Raw genomic sequence first — 27,853 nt, 5'->3', positions numbered from 1 at the left:
TTGAACTGGTGGGCCATATGTGGCCTATACACTCTACAATTCCCACCTCTGTTCTACAACTAATTGGTCATGGATTCTGAGAGCTGTGGTCCAAAAAAAGTAACTTTTCCAAGCTCTACTCCTATATATTTCAATTTTGGACAAGATGAAATTAAAACAAGAAACATTAAAATTATCAGTTTCAACACCATTTTTTTGCTGGAAGTCCCAAGGCTTGTTCTATTGCATTTAATTTGATTTTATACCCCTCCTTTCTCCTGACACAGGAAACAAGATGAATTAAAAAAAACCCACACCAGCTAAAACCAATCTTAAGAACATCGGGGCTCGACAGACCACCTTAAAATGGTGGGCTGGAGGTGCCCGTTTTTGCTCCTGAGGGAGGAGCAGTAGCCAAACTGCGCAGCCTCCCTCTGCACCAAAAAGAACCCGCTAAAAGTGGGTTGTTTTTGGTGTGCATGGCAGATGCCATAAGTGTTCCATTGGTGCACTGTTGCGTGTTAATGATGCAAGTGTGGCGCCGCAATGCGCAGATGCTGCACCGTGCTTGCGTCATGATGGCGGCCCCCATATAGCCATGATGGCACGGCCGCCGCATGGTGGGGCTCGGGACCATGTGGTCGCTCCACAATCCCGAGCCCTAAAATCATCCCCAGACTGCTGCTTTACGGCAGTCTGTACCGGGCTATTAAGAACAATTAAAAACAAATATGTTGATGCATTAAAACCAGATACTGAATTTAGAGCATGAATTTAGAACATCATTGGCCAAGAGCCTGCATCCGCACAGGCGAAATGTATGCTCGCACAGTTGGGCTGGGATGCTTTCCAGTCCTGAAGGAGGCAAAGCAAACATCCTCCATTTATCCCAATCTGGCATGGACTGTCCCAATTAATCCTCTGTCATCCCACTCAGATACTTTGAAAATGCCCTGTTTTTGCTCTTCTCCTCCCACTTTCCCGTTTTGTCCTCACTTCAACTGCTAAAAACTGGATTCAAAAGTGCAAAAGTAGTTTGCAATGAATTAACTCAGCAGTGGGGAGAGGAGATGAATTTTCCAAATATTTTGCTCCCAAAACCCTGGGGGGGATTTGGAAGGGGTCAATTTCCCCATGTTTCCCTCTCTTCAGGGTATATTAGATCCGGGAAAGGCCTTTTCCTCCAAGAAGAGATGAGCCAAAGTTGGTTTCTGAGTCACTTTCCGTTGGGAAAAACACCGGCCCAAAGAGGGAAGAATATCACAAAGCAAGTGAAAATGAATTTTAAAACAGGGTCCTTTGTGGGAAATGCAACTCCCTAAACAGTTTTGTTGTTATGTGCCTTCAAGTCGTTTCTAACTTTATAGCCGAACCTATCATGGGGTTTTCTTGGCAAGATTTGTGAAAAGGAAGTTTGCCATTGCCTGAAGCTGGGAGCATGTGATTTGGCCAGGTCATCCGGTGGGTTTCATGGCCGAGCGGGGAACCAAACTCTGGTCTCCAAAGTCGTAGTCCAACACTCAAACCACTATCCTACGCTGGCTCCTTCATCAATTGCCTACCCATTATACCATTTATATGTGGAGGCTGGATGGCCATCTGTCAGGGATGCTTTGATCTGGATTTCCTGCAGGGCAGGGGGTTGGACTGGATGGCCCTTGTGGTCTCTTCCAACTCTATGATTCTATGATTCTACATCTTAAGGCTTGGTTTTTCCCTCATATGGTTGGCAAATCCTTTCAAAAAACATTTCTTACAGCTCATCACATTAACAGTCACAGGACAGTTCATTCCCTAAGATAGCTATGCACTGCATGAAGACAGCCTTTCTTTTACTGCCAGGCACTTTGTGTTAATTTCCCTGACTTCTTATGGTTTTCAATTTTTTGCCAACCTCACACATGATCACAGAAAGCTAGGTCACATTGCCATTACAAGGAAGCATCCCCCCTCCTGGCATTTCCTCTGCTTACAACTTTTCTTTACTGGCAGTTACCAGGGCTACGTACTGCTAGAACTGTCCCTAAATGCAAGTAGCTCCAGTATGAATTTCATTTCCCTACACAGACGTCCCCCAACGTGAGACCCTCCAGAGTGCTTTGGTACTTCAGCCTCCCCAGCCAGCATAGACAACATTCAAGTGGGGTTGGAGTTGTAAGCAAAAAGAAGTCTGAAGAGCCCAGAAAGGAATGAGGTGGCTCATTCATAACTCATCAGGGACTGGCGGAAGCCAATGGCTCATGAACTGGCAAAGGGTGGTCTGGGGACTTCATGTGATCCCAAGCTCTTTTGGGAATCTCAGGTCCCTTCTCTGGGGAAAAAAGCTGTTTGACTTAGAAGTTTCCAGGCATGGTGATTCACCATTAAAATAGGTCACAGGGATCCTCTGCACTATTTAACATTAAAAATACTGATGATGATGAGGATGATGATGATGATGATGGATTTCCCCTATTCTGTCATCTACTCCTTTTCCCTCAGGTTGAGCACCCTTTTCCTTTTGTGAGAAGATTGAGGCAAAGAAGGTGTTGAATAGTTCTGCCTTTTCCCTGTTTGGGGTTAGTACTTGGCCATCTTCTCCATGCAATGCCTTGCCATTTTTCCTTTTGCTACGGACATACCCAAAAAAGCCCTCTCTATTGTTCTTAACCTCTCTAGCAAGCCTGGGCTCATTCTACACTTTAGCTTTTCTGCCTTTCTCCCTACAAATGCTAGCCATTTCTTTGAATTCCTCTTTAATGATTTCCCCCTTTCCCCATGTCTTATACATCTCCCATTTAAGACTTAGCTCAGTTGAAAGTTCTTTAGCCATCCATCCTGATATCCCTGGATTTTGGATGATATCGTACTTCCTCATAGCTTTACATGCTGACACCAAAACCAGTCCTACTATGGCCTCCATACTCACTAAAGTTGCCCACTCGGTCCGCATCCTTCAAAATGGCTATCTTTGGCAGAGGAAGAGAGGCAGCTGCTTTATCTGTGGGGGATTTAGAGAGGACAGCCACTTATTCCTGATTTAATCCATTGCCCTTTTTGTGGTTGGAGGATTTGTGGGATCTTTCTTGCTTTCTCAGTGAGGGGGAATGCTATGCACACTGGATTGAAAAAAGGGATTTGGTTGGTGAGGGTACCATCTGCTGCTTGGCCTCAGACCTCCCCATTTCTTGGGTCCACCTTTCCCAGAGGCTGTATGAAAAGAGATTTGGGAAGTGAGTAGGCGTGTGTGGGTTGTGTGTGTAAAACCGGCAACTAGGACCTCTGTGGCTGCCTCTTCACTGTTGAACTCATGCGGTTTGGACACCATTCTAACTACCCCGGCTCCATGCTATGGAATTCTGGGATTTGTAATTTGTAGTGGCTCCGAAGCAGAATGACACCACTTTAGCTACTCTTGCTAAATGCTATGGGTTTCTGGGACTTATAGCTTGTGGTGGCCCCAGAGCCTTATTCTATGTTATTCTTCTTATTGCCTTATTCTTGTTATTTGGATACTACTTTAACTGCCCCAGCTCCATGCTATGGAATTGTGGGAACTGTAGCTTGTGGTGGCCCCAGAGCTTTATTCTGCATTCTTCTTCTTATGGCCTTATTCTTATTATTATCTCCAGTTCCTCCAGTGCAACTCTGTGGTCAACATCTGCCAGACATTGACCACAGAACTGCGCCAGAGGAGCTACAAAGGCCTAGTGGAGTGTCCTCTCTAGGAATCTCTAGGTCCTCCAGTGCAACTCCGTGGCCAACGTCCGACAGACATTGACCATAGAGTTGCGCCGGAGGACCTAGATTTTCCTAGAGAGGAACCTATGACTAAAACCCATGAATAATCCAATCTGCAAATATGGAAGGATGAGTGTATAAAGTGGAAAGTGGGAAGGTAAAGAGAAGGTGGGGAATGATGAGAGCACAGATGAGGGAAATATAAGAAGAGGTTATGCATAAGATGAGAAAGAAGGTGCCAAGAGGATTGTAGGAAGGGATTGTGGTTTGTTTGTTTTCTGTTTGGAAAAGTCAATACAAATCATTTTTTGGAGACCCTCTGCAGCTTCGCTTCCACTGGTGGCTCCTTCCCACGTGAAGCGAAGCGAAGGGGAGGCGGAGAGGGACTGAGGGGAAAAGAGAGAGAAGGAGAAGGGAGGAAAGAGGGAAGGAGGGAAGGAAGGGAAAACAAAACCCAGCCCTCTTCACCTATTATTCCTCCTCCTCCTCCTCCCGCCCAGCCGGCTTCTGCCGCATTTCGTGCATCTTCGCTGAAGAGAAGCAGCAGCAGCTGAGCGCAGCCAAGAAGACCACCACCTCCTCCTCCTCCTCCTCCTCTTCCTCCACCGCCATGGCGACCCCTGCGACCATCCACCAGGGTGAGACCCCATCTTTCTCCCCTTCAGGAAGGCCAGCATCCTCAGGGGAAGGGAAGGCTACTAGACTCTGGAGGCCGGGATTCGAATCCTGAAAGTCAAGCCACACTCTCTCAGCCTCAGCCTCAGCCAGGCTATTAGACTTTGGGTTCGAATCCTGGCTGGGTCCTGACAGCGTCTGAGGTGACACTCTCTCAGCCTCCGAGAGCAAAGCTCCCTTCAAGAAACCTTGCCCAGGAAACCCTTTTAAAAGGGTGGTTATAAAAGGGCTGCATCCACACTGGAGGAATAACCCGGTTTGGCTCCGCTTTAACTTGTCTGGCTCCAGGCTATGGAATTCTGGGAGTTGGAGTATGTTGTGGGGCCCACAACATACTCCCAACTCCCAGAATTCCATAGCCTGGAGCTAGAAGAGAGTTAAATAAACCGGGTTATTTGCCCAGTGTGGACACAGCCCTTTTTTATGGCCACCTTTTTAAAGGGTTTTCTGAGCAAGGAGCTTTGCCCTCGCCTTCCCCTGAGGCTGAGAGAGTGTCACCTCAGACGCTTTCAGGACCCAGCCAGGATTCGAACCCAGAGTCTAAGTAGCCTTGCCTTCTCCTGAGGCTGAGAGAGTGTGCCTTTCCCAGACCATCTTTCAGGATTCGAACCCCAGCCTCCAGAGCCCTGGTCCAAACACTCAAAAAGAAGGCGAAACGTGGGAATGGGGTTTTTTGAGGTCCTCCCAGATCCTCTCATTGCAGTTGTTCTCTTGAGAAGATGGTTTAGATTTGTGGGTTTTTGTGGCTCCACTTTGGGTCCCACAACAGAATCCAACTCCCAGGATTCCATATCAGTGAGCCAGACAACAAGTTAAAGTGGGAACAAACCGGGTGATTCCTCCAGTGGGGATGCAACCAAAGTGGTATCAAACCAGACCAGCCTGCTTTACCCACTCCATTTCCAAAATCTCTCTTCCACTTCTCCCCTTGACACATCTTGGCAGTTAAAAGCAGTGTCAAACTGGGTTATTCGAGCAATGCGGAAGGATGCGGTCTAAGAGATCACAGAGGCAGGTTGGGCAAAGCAGCTTCCTTCCTTCCTTCCTTCCCCTCTCTGGTCCTGTAAGAATTGCTGCAGGGTCTGTCTTTGTGTGTGTGTGTGTATTTGCAGTCTCACAGCATGTTGCCCAGCTCACTGCAGTCCTTGGGAGCCTGAAGTCATCATCATCATCACCATCATCATCCGCTTCTGCAGCAGCAGCTGCTGCTCTGTTTGACTGTCAGGAGGGAAGAGGATGCTGCCAGCGGTTAGGTTGGCATTGCTGGATCTTGCTGGGTCGGTGCACACTTCGGATGCCTGGATGGAATGTGGCTTGGGAAAGCAAGGCAAAAGAAAACAGAGGGATTCTGCTGCCTGTTTCTGGAGGACAGACAGGAACAGTCTGTGCGGTGCTGATGTGAACATAGTGGGATTTGTTGTGCTTGTGCGCAGCCGGGTGTATGGCCTGTTTTCTTTCTCCCCCCCCCCCCTTCCCACAAGTCAAGATGCCAAAAGTTTAGGCTAAGCTTCTGCCGCAGAGCCATCTCTCTCTCTCTGGGTACCTGGGGAAAAGGTTGATAGATGTGTGATGGTTGAAAGGTTGGTCATGTACAATTTAGGCTGAAATCATGTACAGTTTAGGCTGAAATCATCTCCTTTTACATTCACATTCCACTTTTCCTCTATAAACGTACATTTCTTCTCCAATAAGAAGAAATTCAGAGCTCTCTCTTCTTGTTGTAGCTACTGTTTTGGGAAGATGGTCTATAGGTTAGTTTATTTTGGAAGAGGGAGAAGACACTAACAGACACAGATAGAGGAAACTGCCTTATATCAGGTAATGTTTTCTACCTGATATATAAGGGAGTTTCCTCATGCACAAATGTTCACACATATGTATGTACTACAGTGCATATAGTGTTGGGACTGGGACCGGCAACAGCTAGTGGCTTCGATGTCAATACGGCATTGAATCTGCTCTGGTCTTTAGACGGAAGTTTAAAAGAGCCACCAAAGCTGTTTAACTTATGGGTTCTACCCCTCTGATAGCATCTTTTTAAAGTTCAGCATAAAACGAAGAGCAGATTCAAAGACTCACTGACATGGATGCCACTGAACGGGATGTGGGATATCCAGGTTCAAGTTCCATGCCCAGGAACCATGATACTCACTCAGTGACCAGAGCCAGTCACTTTCTCTTAGCTTGTCCTACCTTACAAGGTTGTTGTGGGGGCAGCATGGGGAGGAAGAAATGTTCACATATTGGAGATGATACAAGAAGGATAAGTAAACTATTTACTATTTGAGCAGTGTTAGTGTCCCCCCTCGAAAAAACACCTAACCCAAAGTATCTTCTCAGAACAGTAGCTACAACAAGAAAGAGAGAGAGAGAGCTCTAACTTTCTTCTTATTAGAGAATAAATATATGATTATAAGAAGACATTTCTTCTTATCGGAGAAGAAATGTAATGTTATCTGCCTATCATGTCCAGTGCTGCCTTTTCTAACTAACAGGGTATCAGAAGAAGGTTGTTTGCCATTATCTGTTACCTGTTCCTTTTAAGTAGAGACAGCAGAATTTGAATCCAGAATCTGTGGTTTGCAAAGCATATTGCAAGGCTACTGATAGGTGGTCTGTTCCAGTGCATCTGCACAAGCTTAGTTCAAGTTTATGCCACATCATGGCTAGGGAAGTCTAACAATCATTTGCAAGGAGACTATGAAGTCTGGCACACCATGCAATGCATGCTATTGTTCCACTTTAACTGACAAAGCAACATCCTGTGGAATTCTGGGAATTGCATTTTAGGGCGAGACGTTCAGAACCCTCCGCCAGAGAGCTCTAGTGCCACACCAAACTACAAACCCTAGGATCCCATAGGAAGTTGCCATTTGTATTGCAAAAGGGCCCCAGGCTTGAGGAATTCATTATTGCGAGCAGGAGTCTGAAACCATGGTTCAGAGTAACTATAGTCTGTGCAAACAGTGTTTGTATGTGATGACTTTATTGAATGGTCATGGCCATAGCTGTTCTGTTCCCATAGTCTACTGTGTCTAGAAGATGCAGGTTCTGGGCAGATAGCAAATGAAAAGCAATTGTCTCTGAGCCAAAGTAGGCCTGCTAGAAACTTAAACTATATTTTGACGTGTTATCTGAATGGAACCATATCCTATTTTCCTTCTTACCAACCTAGTTCCATTTATTCATGTCATCCCAGCGATTCTGGGTTGTCGTCTACGGGGTACTGAGTATGTTAGCATGTATGTATGAGGGAACTGTATGGATGCCATATTGCCAGTGTGTGCATGCAAGCAACATTTCTGGTTGTATGCATTTGATGTGATTGTGTATATATGCTCTACCATCTGTTATTTGTATGTACCGGGTATATATGTTTGAATGACATTTTGGTCAGAATGTATATGTTTTAGCAATAGGAAGTACATTTCTATGCTGCTTATCAGTGAATGTTGTACTGAGTGGGTGTTTCCGAAAGAATTAAATCTGAGCTTCTGTCCATATAAGTGTGGATACTGGTATTTGTAGGATGTTGGTATTTGTACCCTGTGGCTAGGAGTGGCAGATATTTTCTTGACGCCTTCCTAAATCCTTTGAGTAGTAGGATGCTATGCAGCAGTCAATCCTATACAGAAGCAATGGGCAACTGTGCCAGGGCTGGTGCTATTCCGTAGGGTGTTGAAACGTGTTTGGAACAAGTGGAGGTGATGTTATATCACTTCTGACTCCATTGTTCATATGAAAGATGGTCAATTTAGGAAGCTGTTTTTGTTAGTTGCTTATGGAGACCCCCTATAACAGACCCCCCAGTCCCCCTATCCTCAGCTGCCCTGCTCAGGTCCTTCAGGCCATGGCTTTCTTGATAAGAGTCTACCCATCTGTAATGTTGTCTTCCTCTTTTTTTCCTACTGCCTTCCACCTTATCAAGCATTATCATCTTGTAATTTCTTCTATAGCTAAAGTATAACAGCTTCAGTTTAGACATCCCGGCTTCTAAGGAGAGTTCAGGCCTGATTTACTCTAGGATCCATTTAATGGTCTTTTTAGCACTCCATGGTATTCCCAAAACTCTTCTCCAGTTAGTACCACATCTCAAATTAGTTGATTTTCCTCCCTATCAACTTTCTTCTCTGTCCAGCTTTCACAGCCATGGACCATCTTAATTTAATATGCAGTGATATATCTTTACATCTCAGCATCTTGTCTACTTCTTCATAGCTGCCCATCCAAGTCCTAGTCTTCTGATTTCTCGACTGCAGTCTCCACTCTTATTAATGATTGAGTCAAGATTTGGAAAATCTTGGACTATTTCATGGTCTGCTTTAAAGTTAGGTAAATCAACTGTGGTCATTACTTTTGTCTTCTTAATGTTCAACTGTAAATGTGCCTTTGCACTGTATTCCTCAACTGTTTTCAATAACCGTTCTAAGTCTTTGCTTTATTATGCTAGCAATAAGGTGTCATCGGCCTATCTTAAACTGTTGATGTTCCTTCCTCCAGTTTTCATACCTACAACTTTATGTGTGATATTTTTGGCATACAGGTTAAATAGGTAGGGTGATAAAATGCATCTTTACCTGACAATTGGAAACTACTCTGTTTCTCTGTATTCTGCCCTAACAGAATCAAATGTTGTGGCATCATTTCTTTAAGAGTGATCTATGGTTTATCATGATCTATTAAAAAAAACCCCATCCAGTCTGTACAGTCTATAAAGCAGAAATTGATGTTCTTGGGAAGTTCTTTGGTACGTTCCATTATCCAGCATATGTTTGCAACATGATCCCGAGTGCCTCTTCCTTTCCTGATTCCAGCTTGAACATGGCATTTCTCACTTCATATATAGTAAGAGTCTTCATTGTAGAATTTTGAGCATAGCTTTGCTTGCATGGGAGATTAATGTAGTGGTTATGTGATGACTATTGCCTTTCTTGGGGACTGGGATGTACAGTGAGGATTTCCAATCTGTGGGCCATTGTTTGTTTTTCCATTTTCATTAACAGATTTTAATTATAACTAGAGCACTGTGGGCCCTTGGTGTCTGCTGGGGTTTGGTTGCAGGACTCTCTGTGGATACCAGAATCCATGAATGCTCAAGTCCCATTATACACAGTGGCAGAGTAAAATGGACATTATATAAAATGGCAAAATCATGGTTTGCTTTTTTTATTTTTTTAAATTAAAAATATATTTTTAAGCCATGGATAGCTGAATCTGTGGATGGAGAATCTGTGGCTATGGAGGGCTGACTGTAGATTTTGTCTTTGTAGACTGAAGTAGTTCTGTTGATATGCCAGATGTTCTTGATGATGTATTTCTCCCTAGTACTCTGTGTGCATCACTCACTTAACATTGTAAAATTGGCGGTCCGTCCTCATATGATTCTTCTTTAAATGTAACTATCATCCTTTTATTTCTTTTACATATGCAATAACATCTTGTTGTACCTTTAAGACTAACTGCAAGAAAGAAGCTGGCAGCATGAGCTTTTGTGACTTAAGCCTACTTCCTCAGATGCATGAGGTGGAGTGGAGGGTCTAGAGACAGATCTATATAAGCACGTTGTGTGTGAGAATGCCATACAGCCAACTTATATGAGTCTGTCTCTGGATTCTCCACCCCACCTCATTCATCTGAGGAAGTAGGCTCCTTGGTCTTGGTTTAAATTTCTTGTTAGCACTGCACAGAGGGAGATGTGGTAAATCCTCATTTGAAGATTTTTTAAACCACAGACACAATCCAAGTGAAAAAAGAGATAATATCAGGGCACACACAACATGCTACAGTGGACCCTTGTTATACGCTGGGGTTTGGTTCCAAGATCTCCCATGTATAACAAAATCCGTGTATGCTCAAGTCCCATTACATATAATGACATAGCAAAATGGTGTCCCTGATTAAAAAAAATGGAAAATCAAGGTAAATTTATACTTTTTTGGGACATTCTCAAACCGTGTATGCTTAAATCCATGTATAAAAAATCCGTGTATAAGAAGGGCCAACTGTACATGAGTAGCAACAGACAAAAGGATGCACAGTCTGATGGAAACCCATTAAAATAACCATAATTCAAATTTACACTCCAACCAGAGAGGCAAAATGAGAAGAAACTGAAGGATTCTACGGAGGAGTTTCATGAAGAAACTGATCACACATCAAAACAGCATTTCTTATTTTGGTCAAAGACGGTAAATAAATTCATTCATTCATTCAAACAGGACTTCTTGTTAATCATACGTGACTAGGATGAAAAAAAATAGGAAACGCAACAGAATCCAATATTGTAGGAAGATCTGGCCTATGAACCAGAAATGAAGCAGGAGACCGACTGACTGAATTTTGCGAGGCCAACGGTTTGTTTGTTGCAAACAACCCAAGAAGTGGTTGTATGCATGGATATCAGTTGAAGGCCAATATAGAACTCATAGAATCAAAGAGTTGGAAGAGACCTCAAGGGCCATCCAGTCCAACTCCCTGCCATGCAGGAACTCTCAATCAAAGCATACTCGACAGATGGCCATCAAGCCTCTGTTTAAAGACTTCCAAGCAAGGAGACTTACATAGAATATAATGGGAAGCAGAAAATGGATTCATTCTCTTTTGCATTCTCAGTGCAAAAGCAAGACCACGAGCAGATTGTGTCACAGATCAAGAACTACTAATACCAAACAGAGTAAAGCTAAAGGAGAACACTAAATCAGCCATCTTGCTGAAATAAACCTGAAAAACATCTCCATAGAATTTAAAGATAATGTAAAAAAATGTTTACACTATTACATTCAGATACTGTAATTGTTGGAACAAGGCTTCCAACACTTGTGAGCACTAACTATGCTGGCAAGAGTAAGTCACATAATCGGCACCTTTGGCTTATTGAGCCCTCTCAGTTTTAGTTAAGATCACTGCCCTTCTAATACCTTCTAAAAAAGAGTTGGGGAGTCAGGTTCCCTCTATCCTTTCCTAATGAGTGTGAATTATATGCATACAAGATCCTTTCTCGCTATTGATGAATGCAGTCTCATTCCCTGACCCCATGCTGAACACTTTTGTAGGGGGGCATCTCCATAGGAATAATCTGAATGTGTATTTTATTTGGACTGTAAAACTCTCTGAGAAGAGCTTTGGTAGCTTAGAGTTAAGGAAGTTTTGGCCTTCCAGATATGTTGGATTACAGCTTTCACCAGTCTTTACTATTGGTGATACTGCTTGGTATTGAAATCCAAAACAGCTAAAGGACTAAAGCTTCTCCACTCAATTGTAACCCTCCTCTACACAATTCTGCTGTCAGTGAACCTGCTGTTTCATGAATGGTACACTCATCAAGGTGTGTAGGCATGACTTGATGTGTCAAGAGTGGGAGGATGTAGATAGGGAAGAAGCAAACATATGCATGTTCAAAAATGTATTTGCATATGTGTAACCCCGGCTGCACAAGTGTGTTATGAATGACATGTGAATGTCTTTCCATATAGCATAGGCATCTAGTTCCAGGATAGGATGGTGAGTAAACTTTGATTTTAGGGACTTTTTGATCAGCTGCTGTCTTACATGCATACCAGGCAAGGCATTGTACATCTGTGCAATTGGGCAGGTGTACTGTCAGTTTTTATGTGAGCGTGCAAGCATGCATGCTGCCTTTTGTTTGCAGCCCTTCCCTTCCTCCGCATGATAAAGCAGCCCTATGCCCAGGCCAAGGTAATGTGCTTCTCTGCACGCAGACTGGGGAAGAGGAGTCACACAAGGTTATTGCAAACTATATGCACAGATTCCAGCCACAGAGCGTTATGCCTCCACCTAGTTCACCCCCAGCTGTTCAGGGCTGTTTTCACACAGGGAGCAGTGACAAACCACAGTGTGTGTGCTCTGTGGCAATCAGCAGGGATGAGCAGCTAATGCCAGCTCCTTGACAACTGTGTTTCTATGGCACAGATGTTTGCTGCATTCATTCTTTATTTTATTCTTTTTGGTGTACACCTAAAAAAAATTGTTATGTATGAATTTGCCCCTAAATAACCTTGGACAAACACGTCAAACTCTTCAATATAAGAATGTGAGAACTATCTCACTGCCCATTTGTTGTCCGTTCCCCCCCCCTCCCCATGTTGCTCATGCACACCTAACTAGGTGATGGTTGCTGTTTGTCTGTTGTGAGCAGTACTATCAACTACCTGACGCAGGCAGGAGAACTAAATGTCATGCTTTGGTATCTTTCCACTCTGAGGCTACCTAGTTTTTAAAGGAACTGTGTAAAGATACCCTCTCGCTTTCTAGAAGGATCTTGGTGCAAAGCTTGGTAATTTTAAGTGAGTAGGAACTTTTGGGCATCCAAATATTGTTGGACTATGACTCCCATAATTCATTACCATTGATCCTGCTAGCTGCAGATTTTGGAAGCTGAAGACAAAAAAACATTTGCAAGGCTGTGGTTTCCTAAAAGTTTTAGACTTTGGATCTCAGCTGTGTGTACTGTATACGGTAATGCACACAAGTAATATGTCTTATTTCTCCCTGTAACCACTTTCCATGCTTTATAACTGCTTCTAATTGCTGATGTGATGAGAGCAGGGGGAATAGGGTTTTGAACCAAGATTGTTTTCAAAAGAAGTACTCTGAGCACTTCTGCAGTGGCTCAAGTGGTTAAGACACTGACTCTGTAGATTGCAAGACTGGCAGGTTGGCAGCTCGAGGTCCAAATGCTGAATGATGGGGTGAGCTCCCATCACTAGTCCCAGCTTCTGCCAACCTAGCAGTTTTTAGATTGTAAGCCTGAGGGCAGGGAACCATCCAATTAATAAGACTGTATGTACAGCGCTGTGTAAATTTACAGCGCTTTATAAATAAAGGGTAATAATAATAATAATAATAATAATAATAATAATAGCATGCAAATGCAATTCGATAAATAGGTACCACTCCGGTGGGAAGGTAAACAGCATTCTGTGCAGTCATGCTAGCCACATGATCACAGAGTAGTCTCTGACAACGCTGGCTCTTCGGCTTAGTAATGGAAATGAGCACCACCTCCTATGGTTGGACACAACTTGACAACCTTGTCAACAGGGAATACCTTTACCTTTACCTTACTCTGAGCATATGTAGTTTTCAATTTTAAATTCTATTGATAGCATGGTCACGATCACAGAAATGGAGGCTGCTCCTCCTGCTCTTTTATTTGGACACAAGCATCATTTTATTTTTGAAAAGGACATTTTGATAGTGAAAAATAAAATGAGCACCTGTGTTATAATTGGCCCTTACCTACCCCAAACTCTAGGGCCCAGGGTTTTAGCCCTAAGGTCCAACTTTTGCTTCCTCCACTGCTGCCTCTAAGTTTGGTCAGACTGCTAAACTATGACAGTGTATGTTTGCTCTCATATGCATTTGCCAGGGATAATTGGTACAAAATTAATCTTATGCAAATTTAGACATGTGCACTAATCACAGTGGGATATTCTCTTTTGGGCAGATCTGAACCTGAAATGTTTGGTTTCGTTTGGTTTGGATCCAAGTTAATGTGGGCACATTACTACACTTAAGAGGCAACGTCATGTGTGTGTGCTTGTTTGTATGTGCCTTGAAGTCACCTATCAACTTTTGGTGACCCAATGGGTTTTCTTAGGCAAGCAATACTCAGAGGTGGTTTTGTCAGGTCCTTCCTCTACAGCACCTGGTCCTTGATGGCAGCTTCCCATCCACATACTAACCAGAACTGAACCTGCTGAGCTTCTGAAATTAAATAGGATCTGGTGGTGTTTAGGCTGACTGCAGAACCATACCAACTTATATAAAGGAAAGCTCCATTGAGTTCAGTAAGTGGACATTGGCTCAAATGGCTTTGTTTTCACTGTCAGCATGGAAGTCCATTAGACAGTGTTAATTGGAATGAGACCCTTTTTAATTGTTCTTTAGCCCCTCCTTCTCCTTCTCCTTCTCCTCCTCCTCCTCCTCCTCCTCCTCCTCCTCCTCTTCTTCTTCTTCTTCTGTCAAAATGGCTTTTGAATCAGTTTCCCTCAATCTAATGCCTTTTGGATGTTTTTAGGTGGTATGTTTCCCTGACAATTGGCCATTCTGGCTGAGGCTGATGGGAAATGGAGTCCCAAACCTCTAGAAGGCACTACATCAAAAAGGGTTAGTTTAGGTATTTGTGATGAGACTCAGCAGCTAAGTGATTGTTGTGATCTGCCTAGTGACACAAGCAAAGCCTTTGACATTTCTGTTGCTATTTTTTTACTGGCAGATTAGCCTAGTGTGCTGCAAGTCTGCATATTCATGAGAACCATTTGCTCTTTGTGCTCAGTGCGGAATAATTTATAAGCCTCAGTGGGTTTCTGAAATGTTTTTTGACATTTCAGCAGAGGTATCAACTAGACCAAGTATCTAAGCTTTTGCATGATGGTAATCTTCATTCTGAATAGTTGAACAGTTCTGTGTTAACCAAAAGCCTATAGCCTCCAAACCAAAGCCAGGTGTGGGGAATGCATGACATTCCACAAGTTTTTGGACTGCAACTCCCTCCAAAACTTTTGCTCTTTGCTGTGCTGGCAATAGGAGACGCAGCTCAGCACTTTCTGAAGGGCTACAAGTTGCCCATCAAAAGAGACCAATTTCCCCTACCAGGTAATTCATCTCTTCCATAGCTGTTTTATGGAACCTATCCAGCAACAACCATTTAATATTTGTCTATATCGTGGCAAATGGGGCAGCCTTTATCATTACTTTCTTCCATCTATTCACAAGCTTAAGGAGATGGGCAAATTCGTAGTAAATAATTTGTTTAATATATTAAAATATTTGTATCCCACTTTATATTTCTGGGAATCCTGCAGAAAAATTATTTTAAACAATGGAAATTATGAGGGTACAAAGGCTTTAGCTAAAACATGGCTTACGAAGCCATGTTTTGGCTGGTGCTGTTATCACACCAGGATCTGCACTAGTCAGGCCTCCAAAGGGACCACATTCAACAACCACAGAGTAATAACATCTTTCAATTAAAATGTGGGTTTTTTTTTAAAGTTCAGATCAGTTTATAGTTTTTTGTGGGGTTTTGGGGCGAAACGTCAGGAAGAAACCCCTCTAGAGCATGGCTACATAGCCCGAAAACTATGGATGCTGGCCATGAAAGCCTTCAACTCCACATCAGATCAGATTATTTGGCACCAGAAGGAAAGGATATACTTGTGCCCCAAACCTAAGGCCTGACTCTAATATGGATTACAAATTTAAAACAGTTTTAAGTCTTCTTAAGTGTCATGGCCACCCGGAAACTAATTCGGTTTGAGGGAGCAGCAGGTCTCTAGCAAGAAATTCTCAATATCCTTAACAAAACTTTAATACCCCAGAATTCTAGTCAGAAGCCATTTGTTTTATAGCGGTGGTTCAGGGGCATCAAAAAGTGTACTTTCTCACCTGGAAATTCACACATCCACCTGTGTTGAACTTCACCTTCCACCATTCTCAGTTACTTTACAGGCCTTGGATTATGGTAAGTGTTGTCCAACATATCTGGAGGGCAGCAAAAGGCATGCATGCAAGGATAGTTTTCTGTTATTAGTCTCTAATGAGGAGAAGGCATTCTGTTCCTGCTCAGATTCACTTATGACTTTATTGAATTCTTTGTTCTAGAGCAGGGCTGGGAATCATGCACCCCTCCATATGTTGTTAGACTCAAGTTCCAGCAGCCCTTGCCAGCATAACTACTGTACTGGTGAGGAATGCTGGGAATTGCAGACTAGGAATATTTGGAGGTCGGCATGCTTCCTACCTCTGTTCTAGGCTCAAGATCTTGCTTTCCGCAAATGGCTTTTGTGGCTAACCATGCATGCCACTGGCTAGCTTAGACTAAAGCACTTCTTATGGCCAATGCATCAGTGAAGCCTGTTACATCCAAGCCACTTTCTCCAAAGAGTTACTGCCTCAAACCATTTTTCAGATCCAAGAGGTGCATTCCTACGTGCTCACAACCATTCACCACCACTTTCTCATTGCCCTGGGTGTCTGCCCAGTCAGTGTGTGCCAGCCACAAAAATGCTTTCTCCTTCAAGGACGTCTGAGGGTCTGGCCTGGAGCCATCCCCCCGGTGCCACCGCGATTCCCCAGCCTATACTCAGAGCCCATATTCTAAATAGGGTCAGTATTTGAACAGAAGCTGGAGGCACATACACCACTGCAGAGAGCCAGCATCCTTTATGAGAAGCTGAGTTTACCGAAATGCTGTGGCAACCTAACCTCATGTTCTGTTTGGGGTGCAGGGAGGAAGCACTGGAGTGGCATTGGGCTTCCTTGGCCAGCTTTGTGTCAGGAGGGAAAAGATAATAATGTTTCTCGGTTTAATGCGCAGCTCTGGGAAACGCCACTCCTTTTTATCACTCTCTCCATCTCTGCGGCTGCCCCAGTCGCCGGCTATGGCTGTCTGCAGGGTGTTTCCTTGGCTTGCTTCCAGGATGTTCTGGGAAACCTGCTGATTCAGTGATAGGGGACCTTGACCCGTACCCATCCACCGCAACAAACTCCACGTCCCTTCCATTGATTCCTAGAGAGGGCAGGACTCAGATACTAAGGAGGAAAGGAGGAAATCAAGGGGGTTGTAAAAGGACGCTTAAGGACACAGAGTGGATTTGAGGACACACATGGCGCATTTGAGGGTGGCTGTTGCTCAGCTTGACAGGAGAAGTTGCTGGGTTACAACTGAGGTAAACTGACAGCTGTGGGGAGCCATGGGAGCCTGCACCCAAGGCCTGGAAAGCTTCCTATGGACAGTTGGCTCAGGGCCAGCTCTGAGCATCCTTTCTCCTCAGCTGCCTCTTCTGAGCCCTGGCACTGGATTAAGACACCCGGCTCTCTCAATGCAGTGTCCTGTCTCCATGGCAACCCCCCATCCCCTGCATTGGAGTTTGCATTATTCATCCGCAGTCCCTGCGCCGCCGCAGCAACCGCCCTCAATCTTGCATCAGGCACTTTGGAGGCCTCTCCTTACTTATATGCTGCAGCTAGAAGGGTTAGGGGAGGGAGGAAGGAAGGCAGCACTGGTTGGCGGAAGGGAGGCAGCATGGGGGCAGATCATATTTTATAATGAAGAAGGGGTAATAGGATTGAGACATGGTCCTGAAATACCAGAATGAGGCTGGGGTCTTAATAGGGCACATGATAAGTACCGAGTAAGGAGAGATATGTGCGTGGAGTAGGTGAGAAGTAGGAAGATGTCTGCTTGGCCACTTCACTAAAGGAACTGGCGAGGGACACAGAGAGACAAGCTGCAGGTTGTGCGTGAGTCAAAACTATGGGTAGTGTGTTCAACCCCCCTTTTAGCCCCAATAATATTCCAGTTGCAAATGGGAGGCAGCACTTTACATGAGTCTACACATGTAGCAGGAGAAGCTGCAGGTGCTAATATTCTCCCCTTTATACTCTTATTAAAGCAGCTTCATGTGGAAATATGGGAGCATCTCATTAGGGTACTCAAAGGAAAGGATGAGGAAACATTGATGGGGCAGAAACAGAGAGCACTGCTTCTCAGGAGTGTGGGAGAGCGCATAACCCTGTGCTTATGGTCTGCAGGCCATTCATGGCAGGCATTGGACTTTACAAAATGGTGGAAGGATTGCCACTGTGGGAAGAGGGAGCTCTGTAGTAAAGCTACATATAATAAAAGTGTCAAAATGAAGGATGTTGTGCAACGTAGGTGTTGTTTCTCATTATAAATATGGAGTAAGATAGAATTTCCTCCTGTTCAGGGTAGATGATGAAGCTGACTCTGTAGCCTTTTATAGTATATCTGCATTTCATAGTTTTAGTATTTTGGTAGCACTTCAGTGGCACTCCCCCTAAAGAGTTCTGAGATTTGTAGTTTTGTGGGTTGCTTAGAATTCTCTGCTAGAGAGCACTAATTCTCTTAGAGGAAAAAAATACAGTTCTCTTGTGAGAATTCTATGTATTTCACCAAACTACCTCTCCCAGAAACCATTGCAGTTAAAGTGGTATCAAAGTACTATGACTGTATATTGTATGTGGGATTTAGGCTTAGTGGAATGAAAGAAGCCAGAGGGAATGGGAGAGCTTAGCTTCCAAAATAAGGTGTGTTGAAGGTGGGGTTGCAATACCAGGCACTCTTGCTCAGTCTGACCAACTTCATAGTGGAATCACAGAGTTAGAAGAGACTCAAGGGCCATCCAGTCCAACCTCCTGCCATACAAGAATACACAATTAAAGCAGGCCCAACAGATGGCCATCCAAAGAAGCATATTCCACTGTTGAACAGCTGTTGCTACAAGGAAATTCTTTCTAATGAGGTGGGATCTCTTTTCCTGTAGTTTACATGCATTGCTCCGCATCCTTGTCTCTGGAGCAGCAGAAAACAAGCTTGCTCCAGCCTCAACATGACAACCTTTCAAATATTTAAACAGGGCTATCATATCACCTCTTAACCTTCTCTTCTCCAGGCTAAACATCTTCAGCTCCCTAAGTCTCTCCTCATTGGAAATGGTTTCCAACCGCTTCACCATTTTGGTCACCTTCTGCTGGACATGCTCCAGCTTCTCAACATCATTTTTGAATTATGGTGCCCAAAACTGGACACAGTATTCCAGGTGGGACCTAACCAAAGCAGAATAGAGTGGCACTATTACTTCCCTTGATCTAGACACTATACTTTTATTGATGCAGCCTAGAATCTCATTGGCTTTTTTACCTGCAACACCATTCTGTTGACTCATGTTCAACTTGTGGTCTACTTGGACTCCTAGATCCCTTTCATATGTAGTCTTGTTAAGCAAGGTGTCCCCTATTCTGTATCTGTGCATATAAGTAGGGCAGAAGAGATCTAAATATGCCATCTTGAGCTCATTGGTGGAAAGCTGGAATAGAAATATAATTTCTAAGTAAGTAGCTGTGGCTTCCTGTGGGTTTTGATATGACTTAAAATGGAGAAAGGGAGCTGCGTTTTGTTGTCTGTCTGGTAGCAGCTCTCCAGGATCTCTTTTTCATTCTGCTAATTTAAGGATGAGTCCTAAAGACGTTTTGGATCTCACTACCCAGAACCCCCAGCCAGCACATCCAATCATGAAGGATTATGGGTGTGGTACACCAAAACAACTAGAGGGCAAAAGATTTCTCCGCCTTGTGCCATTTGATCCCTTTAACTGGAGTATTGCAGATTGAATCTGGGCTATGCAGGCAAAGGAGGTACCCTCTCATTGAGCTGTGCCCTTGCGAGAAGCATCTACAGTTAGTTTTTTGGCATTCCAGCTTTCCGTCAAGTCAGTGAAATTCTGTACTCCGTTGAAGGTATTGTTTGAATAATTACTGTATTAGGGTACATCTACATTGCAAGTTTAAAAGTAGTTTGTAACCTACATACCTGTCCTAGCTTCTTTAAAAAAGGAAGGAGAGAATGGGATATATCTGTGTTAAGAGATTACTTAACACAGAGGCTGCAAAAGTACAGTTTCCATTAGAGGAGGCTACCGTGAGGCATAATGAGGTTGTTGCTTCAGGTAGTACAGTAGGTACTACAGTCTAAATGGCTTTTGTAGATGGTGTCATTTTGTTATTTGCCCCAGGCACCAATTGTCTGATTATGACAAATGTCTTGTCCTTCTTACAAGATGTCCCTCCTCTGGAACTGGCAGTTCAGATGTGGATAACTGCATAGGAGGCAAGGGCCAGTTCCCTTCACTAGACCCCATGTAGACCATACCCATCACAGCAAGTCCAAATAACTCCAATTTTCTTTGCAGCCCATCTCAAAATGGCAAAAGGAAGTGACTGAGAGGGACTGCAGAGGAAAACTGAAGTATTCTGGGGCAGTAATTGAACCTGAGATGCTTGTGGGTTTGGGCTGGGGCTATTTTCATGAGTTTCCACAATTTTTTGGGTGGGTAGGGACTGCATGGCTTTGGAGAAAATGGCTCAAAGAGGGGGTTAAGGAGGCTTTGGGAGACTGCTGGGTTTTTTTTTCAGAGGTGCACAAAAGTGGGGTGCAGCCCAGTGGCCACACTGAGCCCATTTGGTGGTAGTTCTTGAGAAAGCATTACCATAGGGAATCAAACATATTGTTATCTTTTATAGAGTCCTAATTTCACTGCACAATCCCATTCTCTCTGCTCTATAGAAAATACAGGGAGAGAAACCTACTGTTCAGCATGTGTCTTTTGTTCTGCCTTAACCTTCTTTAATTTTTTTGCGCTAGCAAATCTCACAAGATTGGACAATAGATAGATAGATGTAGGAAATAAGTTTCCATAAATATCCCCAAGTATGACCTACAATTTAGCCTCATTTTTCCCTCCTCATTGTAACATGGTTGCAGAATGGGCCAGGCCCCGCTGGACCTCCAGCATACCTTACACCCTCCCTCTACGTAGACCCTCCTTCAGGAGACATCCACACTGTTGTAAAACATTTGCTGTACTCCTCTAGAAACATGGATTCTTTCTTACAATATTGACGTCGCTCTAGTTGTTTGTAGCATCTTTTCAGGAGACATACAGGACTAAGATCAGATTCCTGAAATTCATTCTCAGGATCAGTTGTCATAGGTATATAATTTAAAAGTGGCACCCAGTGTTATTCAAATCCAGTGTTGGAAGCCATGTTCAATCCTCTCTTTATGCACAATGAAGAACCTGCTTCATATCACATAGAAATACTGAAAGATGTGAAATTATCATTTTATTTAAAGTGGCAGTTTTGTAAACTACACTGTTATTTATTTATTTCACTTCTACCTTGCATTCCCATTATAAAAATGTGGCTATCAATATAATTAAAAACAAATTAAATAATAAATCACTAAGTAATGAGTAATCAATAAACATTTGAAAGATCACTTTGAAGTACCAAACTATCTTGAGATTGGAAGTGAGACCATCTGCAGAATGGGAGCCTGGCCTTCTTGGAAAGTCAGAGACAGAGCCACAAATCTGCCCATCCATTTACATTTACATTCATATACATTTATATTCATTCATATATTCATATTCATATTCATTCATATACATTTATAGCTTTTTATTCATTGTCATAGTGTTGGGAAATGTCTCGCATTGGGAACATGGCCAAATTTATGTATGCACCCACACGTTCCCATCTGTTGCAGCTCAGTGTCCTCACTCTCACACCAATATGCCAAGGTAACTGCCCAGTGTTTACATTCACTTCAGATTTCATATTAAGAGTGATCACAATTCTCTTGAGTGCCAGTCCCTATGTAGCCAAAACAACAGCATCCATGGACAAAAGAGAAATATCAGCAGGTTGAGAGGAATCCCATGGTTTGTAGAAGTACAAAACATAATACACAAGGGAGAAAACTCAGGAGGGATGCACCTCTTGCCCACAAAAGCATTATGAGTCTTCAGTGGCCACAATATTTTGACTGAGTATGGGAAGGCAGGACTTAAACTGGGACCTGTTTACACTAAATAATTGGAGCACTATGATTCCTCTTTAAAAACCACGGCTGCATCCTATGGATTCCTGGGACTTGCAGTTTGGAGAGGGATATTTAGAATTCTCTGCTAGAAAGCTCTAGTGCCCCACGAACTACAAGCCCCAGGATTCCATAGCATGCAGGCATGACAATTAAGTGGAATCATAATGCTATCTTAGTCTGGTGTGAAAGGGCTTTTGGAGAGGGAGTGCAATAGATGGGCTGGGATTTTGAATACTAGAACTCCACATTACAACATTTTGTTGCAGGTGCTGCTTGTATAATATAAGATCAAAATATATGGGAAGGACAGACTCTTACAGGGGGTTTCACTAAAATATATCAATAACTACCTTTTATATTAAGGACAAGTTTAGCTTTGACCAGAATCAAAGATCAAGTGCAGGAAGCTCAGCTGCTGTATCTTTGCCTATTCCTTCATTTTTCAGAGATGTTTATTCTGGGTCATTGCTTGGCAAATCCATTTAAACCCATTAATGGCAAACTTCAATGCTGCATTGGCTTGAAGGGAAATGTTGATTTTGGTATCCCTGAAGTATGCCTGACATTATCAGGATCGTGCATTCTGACTGACTGAAGATTATCATGAACACATGCCAGTCTGGAAGCGAGACATATTTTTTCTTCTCTAAGCACAATAAATGTAGTTAACACCTGACTCCCATGAAGTGCAACTAATGTCCAAAACACACTGCAGACATAATCCAGTTTGAGACCAGGGCTTTAACTGCCCTGGCCCAGTGGTAGGGAATCCTGGGAACGGTAGTTTATTGTGGCACCAGAGTTCTGACAGAAAAGGCCAAATGTCTTACAATATTACAGTTTTCAGAATTCCCTAACATTGAGCCAGGACAGTTAAAGTGGCCTAAAACTGGATTATTTCTGCAATGTGTTTAGTACCTAAGTCTAGTGCCGCCTAGTGACTGAACTGTGTAATGAAACCATCCATTTAAGGAGCAGAGCAGTGCTATGCAATATTTGTTTATTAAGCTGCAGTTTTGTTTTGAATTCTGTTGGATATAATCTTACTTAATGCAACATTTAAGCAGTCAGTGAAACATAATACTTGGCAAGCTTGGTTGCTCACTATCCTCTGACTCTCTGCTTTCTCCGCAGATACCAACAACCACATGGACCCTTTCACCTACGGTGAGTGATATTAGAGAAATGCTGTCCAGTTACTGGGATTAGAAATCTTTTGTCCCAAACCGGGGGGGGGGGGGGGGGAGTAACTTCTAGCTACTCCAGGAGAAAATGTTGGGCAATGGGGCAGATATGTCACAGGCTAGGCAGAACCAGAGGAAACTAAGATGTGACATTGCTCAGGGTGATGAGTTGCCATCCACGACATCTTGGTTTGGGTGCTGGTTATACTGGTTGTAGGGATGCAGTGGCTTAGTGGTTAAGATGCCAGTTCTGATGTTTGGAAGATCAGAAGGTTGGCAGTTCAAAGCCTGAGTGCTGTATGATGGGATAAGCTCCTGTCATTAGTCCCAGTCTAGCAGTTCAAAAGCATGCAAATGCAAGTACATTGATAGGTACCACTTTAGCGGGAAGGTAACAGTGTTTGGTGCAGCCATACTAGCTACATGACCACATGTCTTTGGACAACGCTGGCTCTTCAGCTTAGAAACAAAGGCGGGATGCAGACCGTCCAAAAAGGGTGGTCTGCCAGTGCCTCCTTTTCCACCAGCGGGAAGCCGCAGCAGATAAACCATGCGGTTTCTCACCGGCAAAAAAGGAACCCACAAAAGTGGGTTCTTTTCCTGGTACACTTGTGGCGCCCGAGTGCTCCAGTGGCACACTTGGGCCGTCACAAGTGCATCCCGATGTGCGGACGCTAAGTGTCCATCACGTCAAAATGGCAGCGCTTGTGTGTACAGGGCATTGCCATTTTGACGTATGGAATATGTACTAGGGTTGTGGGGCGTCTGTAAGCGATACCCCAAGGCAACCCTAGCACGTATTCCTTACGTGCTAAAAGGCCCATCTGTACAGGGCCCTACAGTCGGTTACTACTAGACATTCATATGAAGAGACTATCTTTACCTTTTACCTTTTGATCCTGGTTGTGGGGACTGGGAGCATACAAAGGAAGAGATAGGAAATGTCAGACAAGTCCACTTGAAGTAAATCAGGCTGAGTCAACTAGATCAGTTCCAAGGCAATCAGGTCACAGTGTGTCAAGTTCAGTCAAATATAACAGATTAATGTCAGTCTGACCACAGTAAATGACCTGATCAAGGCACTGCAGAGTTTATAGAGTGAGGTGAGCTAGTTTACTGATGGCTTAGTCTTGACTGAGTCAGGGAAACAAGAGTCGGGACCATGGATAGCTCCCAGTTCACTCAATCAAGCTGGGAAGAGGCGATGTTTCAGCAATGTCAGTTCAAGCCTTTCAGAGGCTGGTGGAACTTGGCATTTTCTGGATGTTGAGTATAATTCTTAAAAGCTCCATAGCTGTTTCTGAATTTCACGGTTTGCATGGCTGAGAGATAGGAGAAACTGTAGCAAGTCATCCAAGGAGAAAGAGGTGCCCATATCCAAAACAGGATGAATTATACCTTTTCTGAATTAGACTCCTCCTTGGATGGGGGACAGGGCAGGCAGGGATGACTTTGAGCATTTCATGTTCTGACTTGCGTTTCCCCTCTAGACTATGACACGTTGCGCATGGTTGGGCTGGTCTTGGCCATCGTCATGTTTGTGCTGGGAATCTTGATAGCACTGAGTGAGTTCCATTTTGTTGATGCTTGATTGTTGTTTTTTAATGTCTTCTTGTCTTCTGTACTAACATCTAAATCCCATCCTAAGGATGCCACCACTGCTTTACATTGATTCAGAGAAAGAGTCTCACCATCCAAACACAGGATTTTGTGTTGGCCCATGGAACCATCAGCATCCCCAAGAAAACCCCACGGTTTGCCTTAGGGCTGCCATAAGTTAGAAACAACTTGAAGGCACACAACAATGACAACAACAACCAGCGGCCAAATCTTGTACTTGACTCAAGTAAAGCAAGTCCCATACTTGTGAACGATGGTCTCTTGTCACTCTTTCTCTCTCAGTTTAACTTACCTCACAGTGTTGTGTCTAGATAAAATAGAGAGAGAGAATCATATGCACTTCACCATAGATTCCTTGGAGAAAGGGTAGCATTCAAATCTGGCAGATGAATACAAAAGCCTAGATTCAGTTGCTAGACCCCAACTAGAGTAGAGCCATGAGATCATTGGGATTTCCATCAGTGTTGACCATGTCACACTTGGTTTACTAGATTTACTGGGTTTAGGATGAGGATTAAAGGGGGGGGGGGGAAGATTACATAACATAAACAAAAATGTGCCACATAGAAAAATTCAGTCTTTTGGTGAAGCATAATGGTTATTACTTTTATTACATAATATATGCAGTTTTGCCCAAAGGGAAACTGGGAAATAAAGAAATTGGACATGCCTGAAGAAATGGCTTTCAAAACTTTTGGTTGTCCAGGAACATGTCTACCCCAGAGCTTCTTAGGGCCTAGGCATTGTGGTTGATTATTGAGGCATGATCAGGGATGAGTGTGCCCCTTACACAGGGCAGAGAGTAATACTGTGTATGTGTGTGTGCATGGTAGTGGTAAAGAATCATTGGGAAATAGCAGAAAGGGGAACAGTTTACCTCCTTCTTGACTGTGGGGTAGTGTACACATAAGTGTAGTATGTGCATTACTGTGGATTTTCACACATTCACATAGATGGTTAATTGTCTTCACGTTCCTGTGCAAATTTGTATCTGTTTAAACCCCCCCCCCCCTTGCCAATAACATGGAGTCATCTGAATCTATGTCAAGCAGATGGATGGCCAAATTTCTGTGAATTCCTGTGCATACGCCAGTAAAAACTATGAAGCCTTTTCCTGTGGAGTTTAAGGAGCCCTACATAACACACACACAGTTTACGCATCTTGCCCATTGAATACATCTCTGCATCTTTTCTTCCACTGATACTTTGCTCTTTTATCCCTTTCTGCAGGTAAAAAGTTCAGGTGCAAAAAATCTGACCCCAGGTAGGCACTTCTAGCTCATCCATCTGTTTTGTCTTCATTCCTCATCTGAACTCTTTACCTGTCCCTCCCCATCCCGAGACATGGTACCCTTTACCCCCTATTCACTTGCACCCTTTCTGTGTCTTCCCCTCTGCAGCCTGTCGGATCCCAGGGCAGCAGGCAAGACTCCCAGTAAGTGATGTGGCACTCGGAGGGAGGAGGGCACAAGGCAGGGTGTACCTTATTGGCATGTTCATGGATGTAGCTCCTAGCTGGGAGCTTAGCCACGAACTCATATTTTGTTCTGTTTTAGTTTCGGGGATGGCTCTACCATTGGGGCAATCCAAAAAGCTGTTGGACTACATCATCCCTAGCCAGCATTGCTAATGTTGAGGATGGGTGGGAGTTGTAGAACAACCTCTGGAGGGCCACACAGTGTCACATTGCTCAGACACACTAGATGTGTGCATAGATATGGGTAGCCTCCTGCTTTTCCTCCTGAAAACCCCGCTGTTCCCCTCTTTGGGAGGATAGAGTTGTTTCTGCCATACAACTTAGTCTGGGCAACCATAAAGTAGTCTGCTGCTTTAGGTGTGGTGAAGAATGCTATTTCACCTCCAATGTCTGAAAAAGATACATCTATCAGTCCAGTAGCCTCCGTATGTGAAATGACTAATGGCTAGGGCAGGAAGAATACCATCTTTTCTTTTGCATCAGGAAGCCAAAATGTCTTGGGCTGCCCCTGTTGAGTTTCTGCCAAGAAGTGGCCTAAAGATCCACCTTAGCCCAGAGCAATGCTTTTTAAAACCAGTGAAGACTTAAGTTCTTCCTGTTGAACGGGGCTGGTGTTCCACATGTGCTTGTTAATGTGCGTCTGTCTGTCCTACACCATCTCATTGCGAGGTAATGAGGAATTGTATGAGTGGGTGGCTGATGCTCCCACACCTGAGGTAAGTTCCCACCCACCTCCTGTTACCATGGAATTTGCTGACGTTGCAAAGGATGCTGAGGACTGTACCGTGATGCCATGGCAACAGAGAACACTATTCCAATAGCAGCTGGGAAGCCCGCAGGGAGACATTGTTTGCCAGGGCTCCTAGATTCTGGGATTCATCTCCCTCTGTCTTAACCACCACTGCCTTCTGTCTCTTTCTCATATTCTTTACTCCTCTCTCTTTCTCTCTCTCTCTCTTTCTCCTAGCTCCAGCTGGCAGTGCATAGGCGCCATCTCCAAGATGTGCTGCTCTCAACTGGCTGGGGGATGAACTGCGCCCAGGAACATTTCTCCTGAGACCTTGGCACCTTGGCACTGACTGCCCGGGAGGGGGAGGGGCTCTCCGTTCTATCCTCAACGAGGGAGGGGCAATTTTATAACCAAGTTAGCTCTTGCGCTTCCATTGCATGATGGGAGCAAGCACCTGGGCAGGGCTGGGGCGCTGCTCAGGTGATGTAGTAGCGTGGCAGACCCTTCTGCCTGTCAGTTTCCCAGCTGGCACCTGCCCTGCTGGGGGGCTGGTTCCTATAATCCACCTCCCCCCAAAGGTCCCTAAAATTGCAATAATGCTGCCCGCTGTCGCTGCTACCACCGCCCTCTAGAAAACATCCACCAAAAAGAAATGCCCCCTTACTGTAGGGCATAATAAACCTCCATTGCTCTTGCTGCTGCTGCTGCTTTGCTTTCTCATGCTACGCTGTGAAGTCCAATGACCATCATAGCCCCAAGGGGAAAGAGCCACATTGGCCCCTTGGCTTTTTAAGAACAGAAAGGCCATTCGTGTCTGTAGTGGATGGGCAAGGGTGTTCAGTCCGCCCTGGACCCCCAAATAGGACTGGAATAAGAATGTGCAGGGGAGGGCTTGCTTCTGTGGCATACTTTCTGCTTTCCCTGGGGAGGGGGGCTCCCCACAGCTTCTCCTCGCTTGTACCATCCACATCTCCATGTCTCATCTACGCATGGAGCCAAATTTGACAAATCAATAAATGTGGGGTTTTTCTAACTGA

General features: G+C 44.1%; 1 protein-coding gene across 1 annotated transcript; it reads left to right on the top strand.

Moving 5' to 3' along the window:
* Positions 1–4,130: 4,130 nt before the first annotated feature.
* FXYD7 (FXYD domain containing ion transport regulator 7) lies at positions 4,131–27,853 on the top strand. Its single transcript, XM_042438955.1, has 6 exons — positions 4,131–4,337; positions 22,940–22,972; positions 24,480–24,554; positions 25,840–25,873; positions 26,010–26,044; positions 27,054–27,853. The coding sequence occupies exons 1-6, from the start codon at positions 4,310–4,312 to the stop codon at positions 27,071–27,073; spliced, it is 225 nt and encodes a 74-aa protein (XP_042294889.1). The 5' UTR covers positions 4,131–4,309; the 3' UTR covers positions 27,074–27,853.

This window comes from Sceloporus undulatus, chromosome 9 (assembly GCF_019175285.1).
Source record: "Sceloporus undulatus isolate JIND9_A2432 ecotype Alabama chromosome 9, SceUnd_v1.1, whole genome shotgun sequence".
Taxonomy (NCBI): Eukaryota; Metazoa; Chordata; class Lepidosauria; order Squamata; family Phrynosomatidae; genus Sceloporus; species Sceloporus undulatus.
The sequence above is the reverse complement of the archived record's forward strand: the minus strand, read 5'-3'. Positions and strand labels throughout refer to the sequence as shown.

What these genes read in the sequence shown, in the direction of transcription:
- FXYD7 (XM_042438955.1), top strand. Translation starts at nt 4,310, where the DNA reads ATGGCGACCCCTGCGACCATCCACCAGG. An exon ending in CCCTGCGACCATCCACCAGG is followed by an intron (nt 4,338 to 22,939) that starts GTGAGACCCCAT and finishes CTTTCTCCGCAG; the next exon opens with ATACCAACAACCACATGGAC. An exon ending in GGGAATCTTGATAGCACTGA is followed by an intron (nt 24,555 to 25,839) that starts GTGAGTTCCATT and finishes CCCTTTCTGCAG; the next exon opens with GTAAAAAGTTCAGGTGCAAA.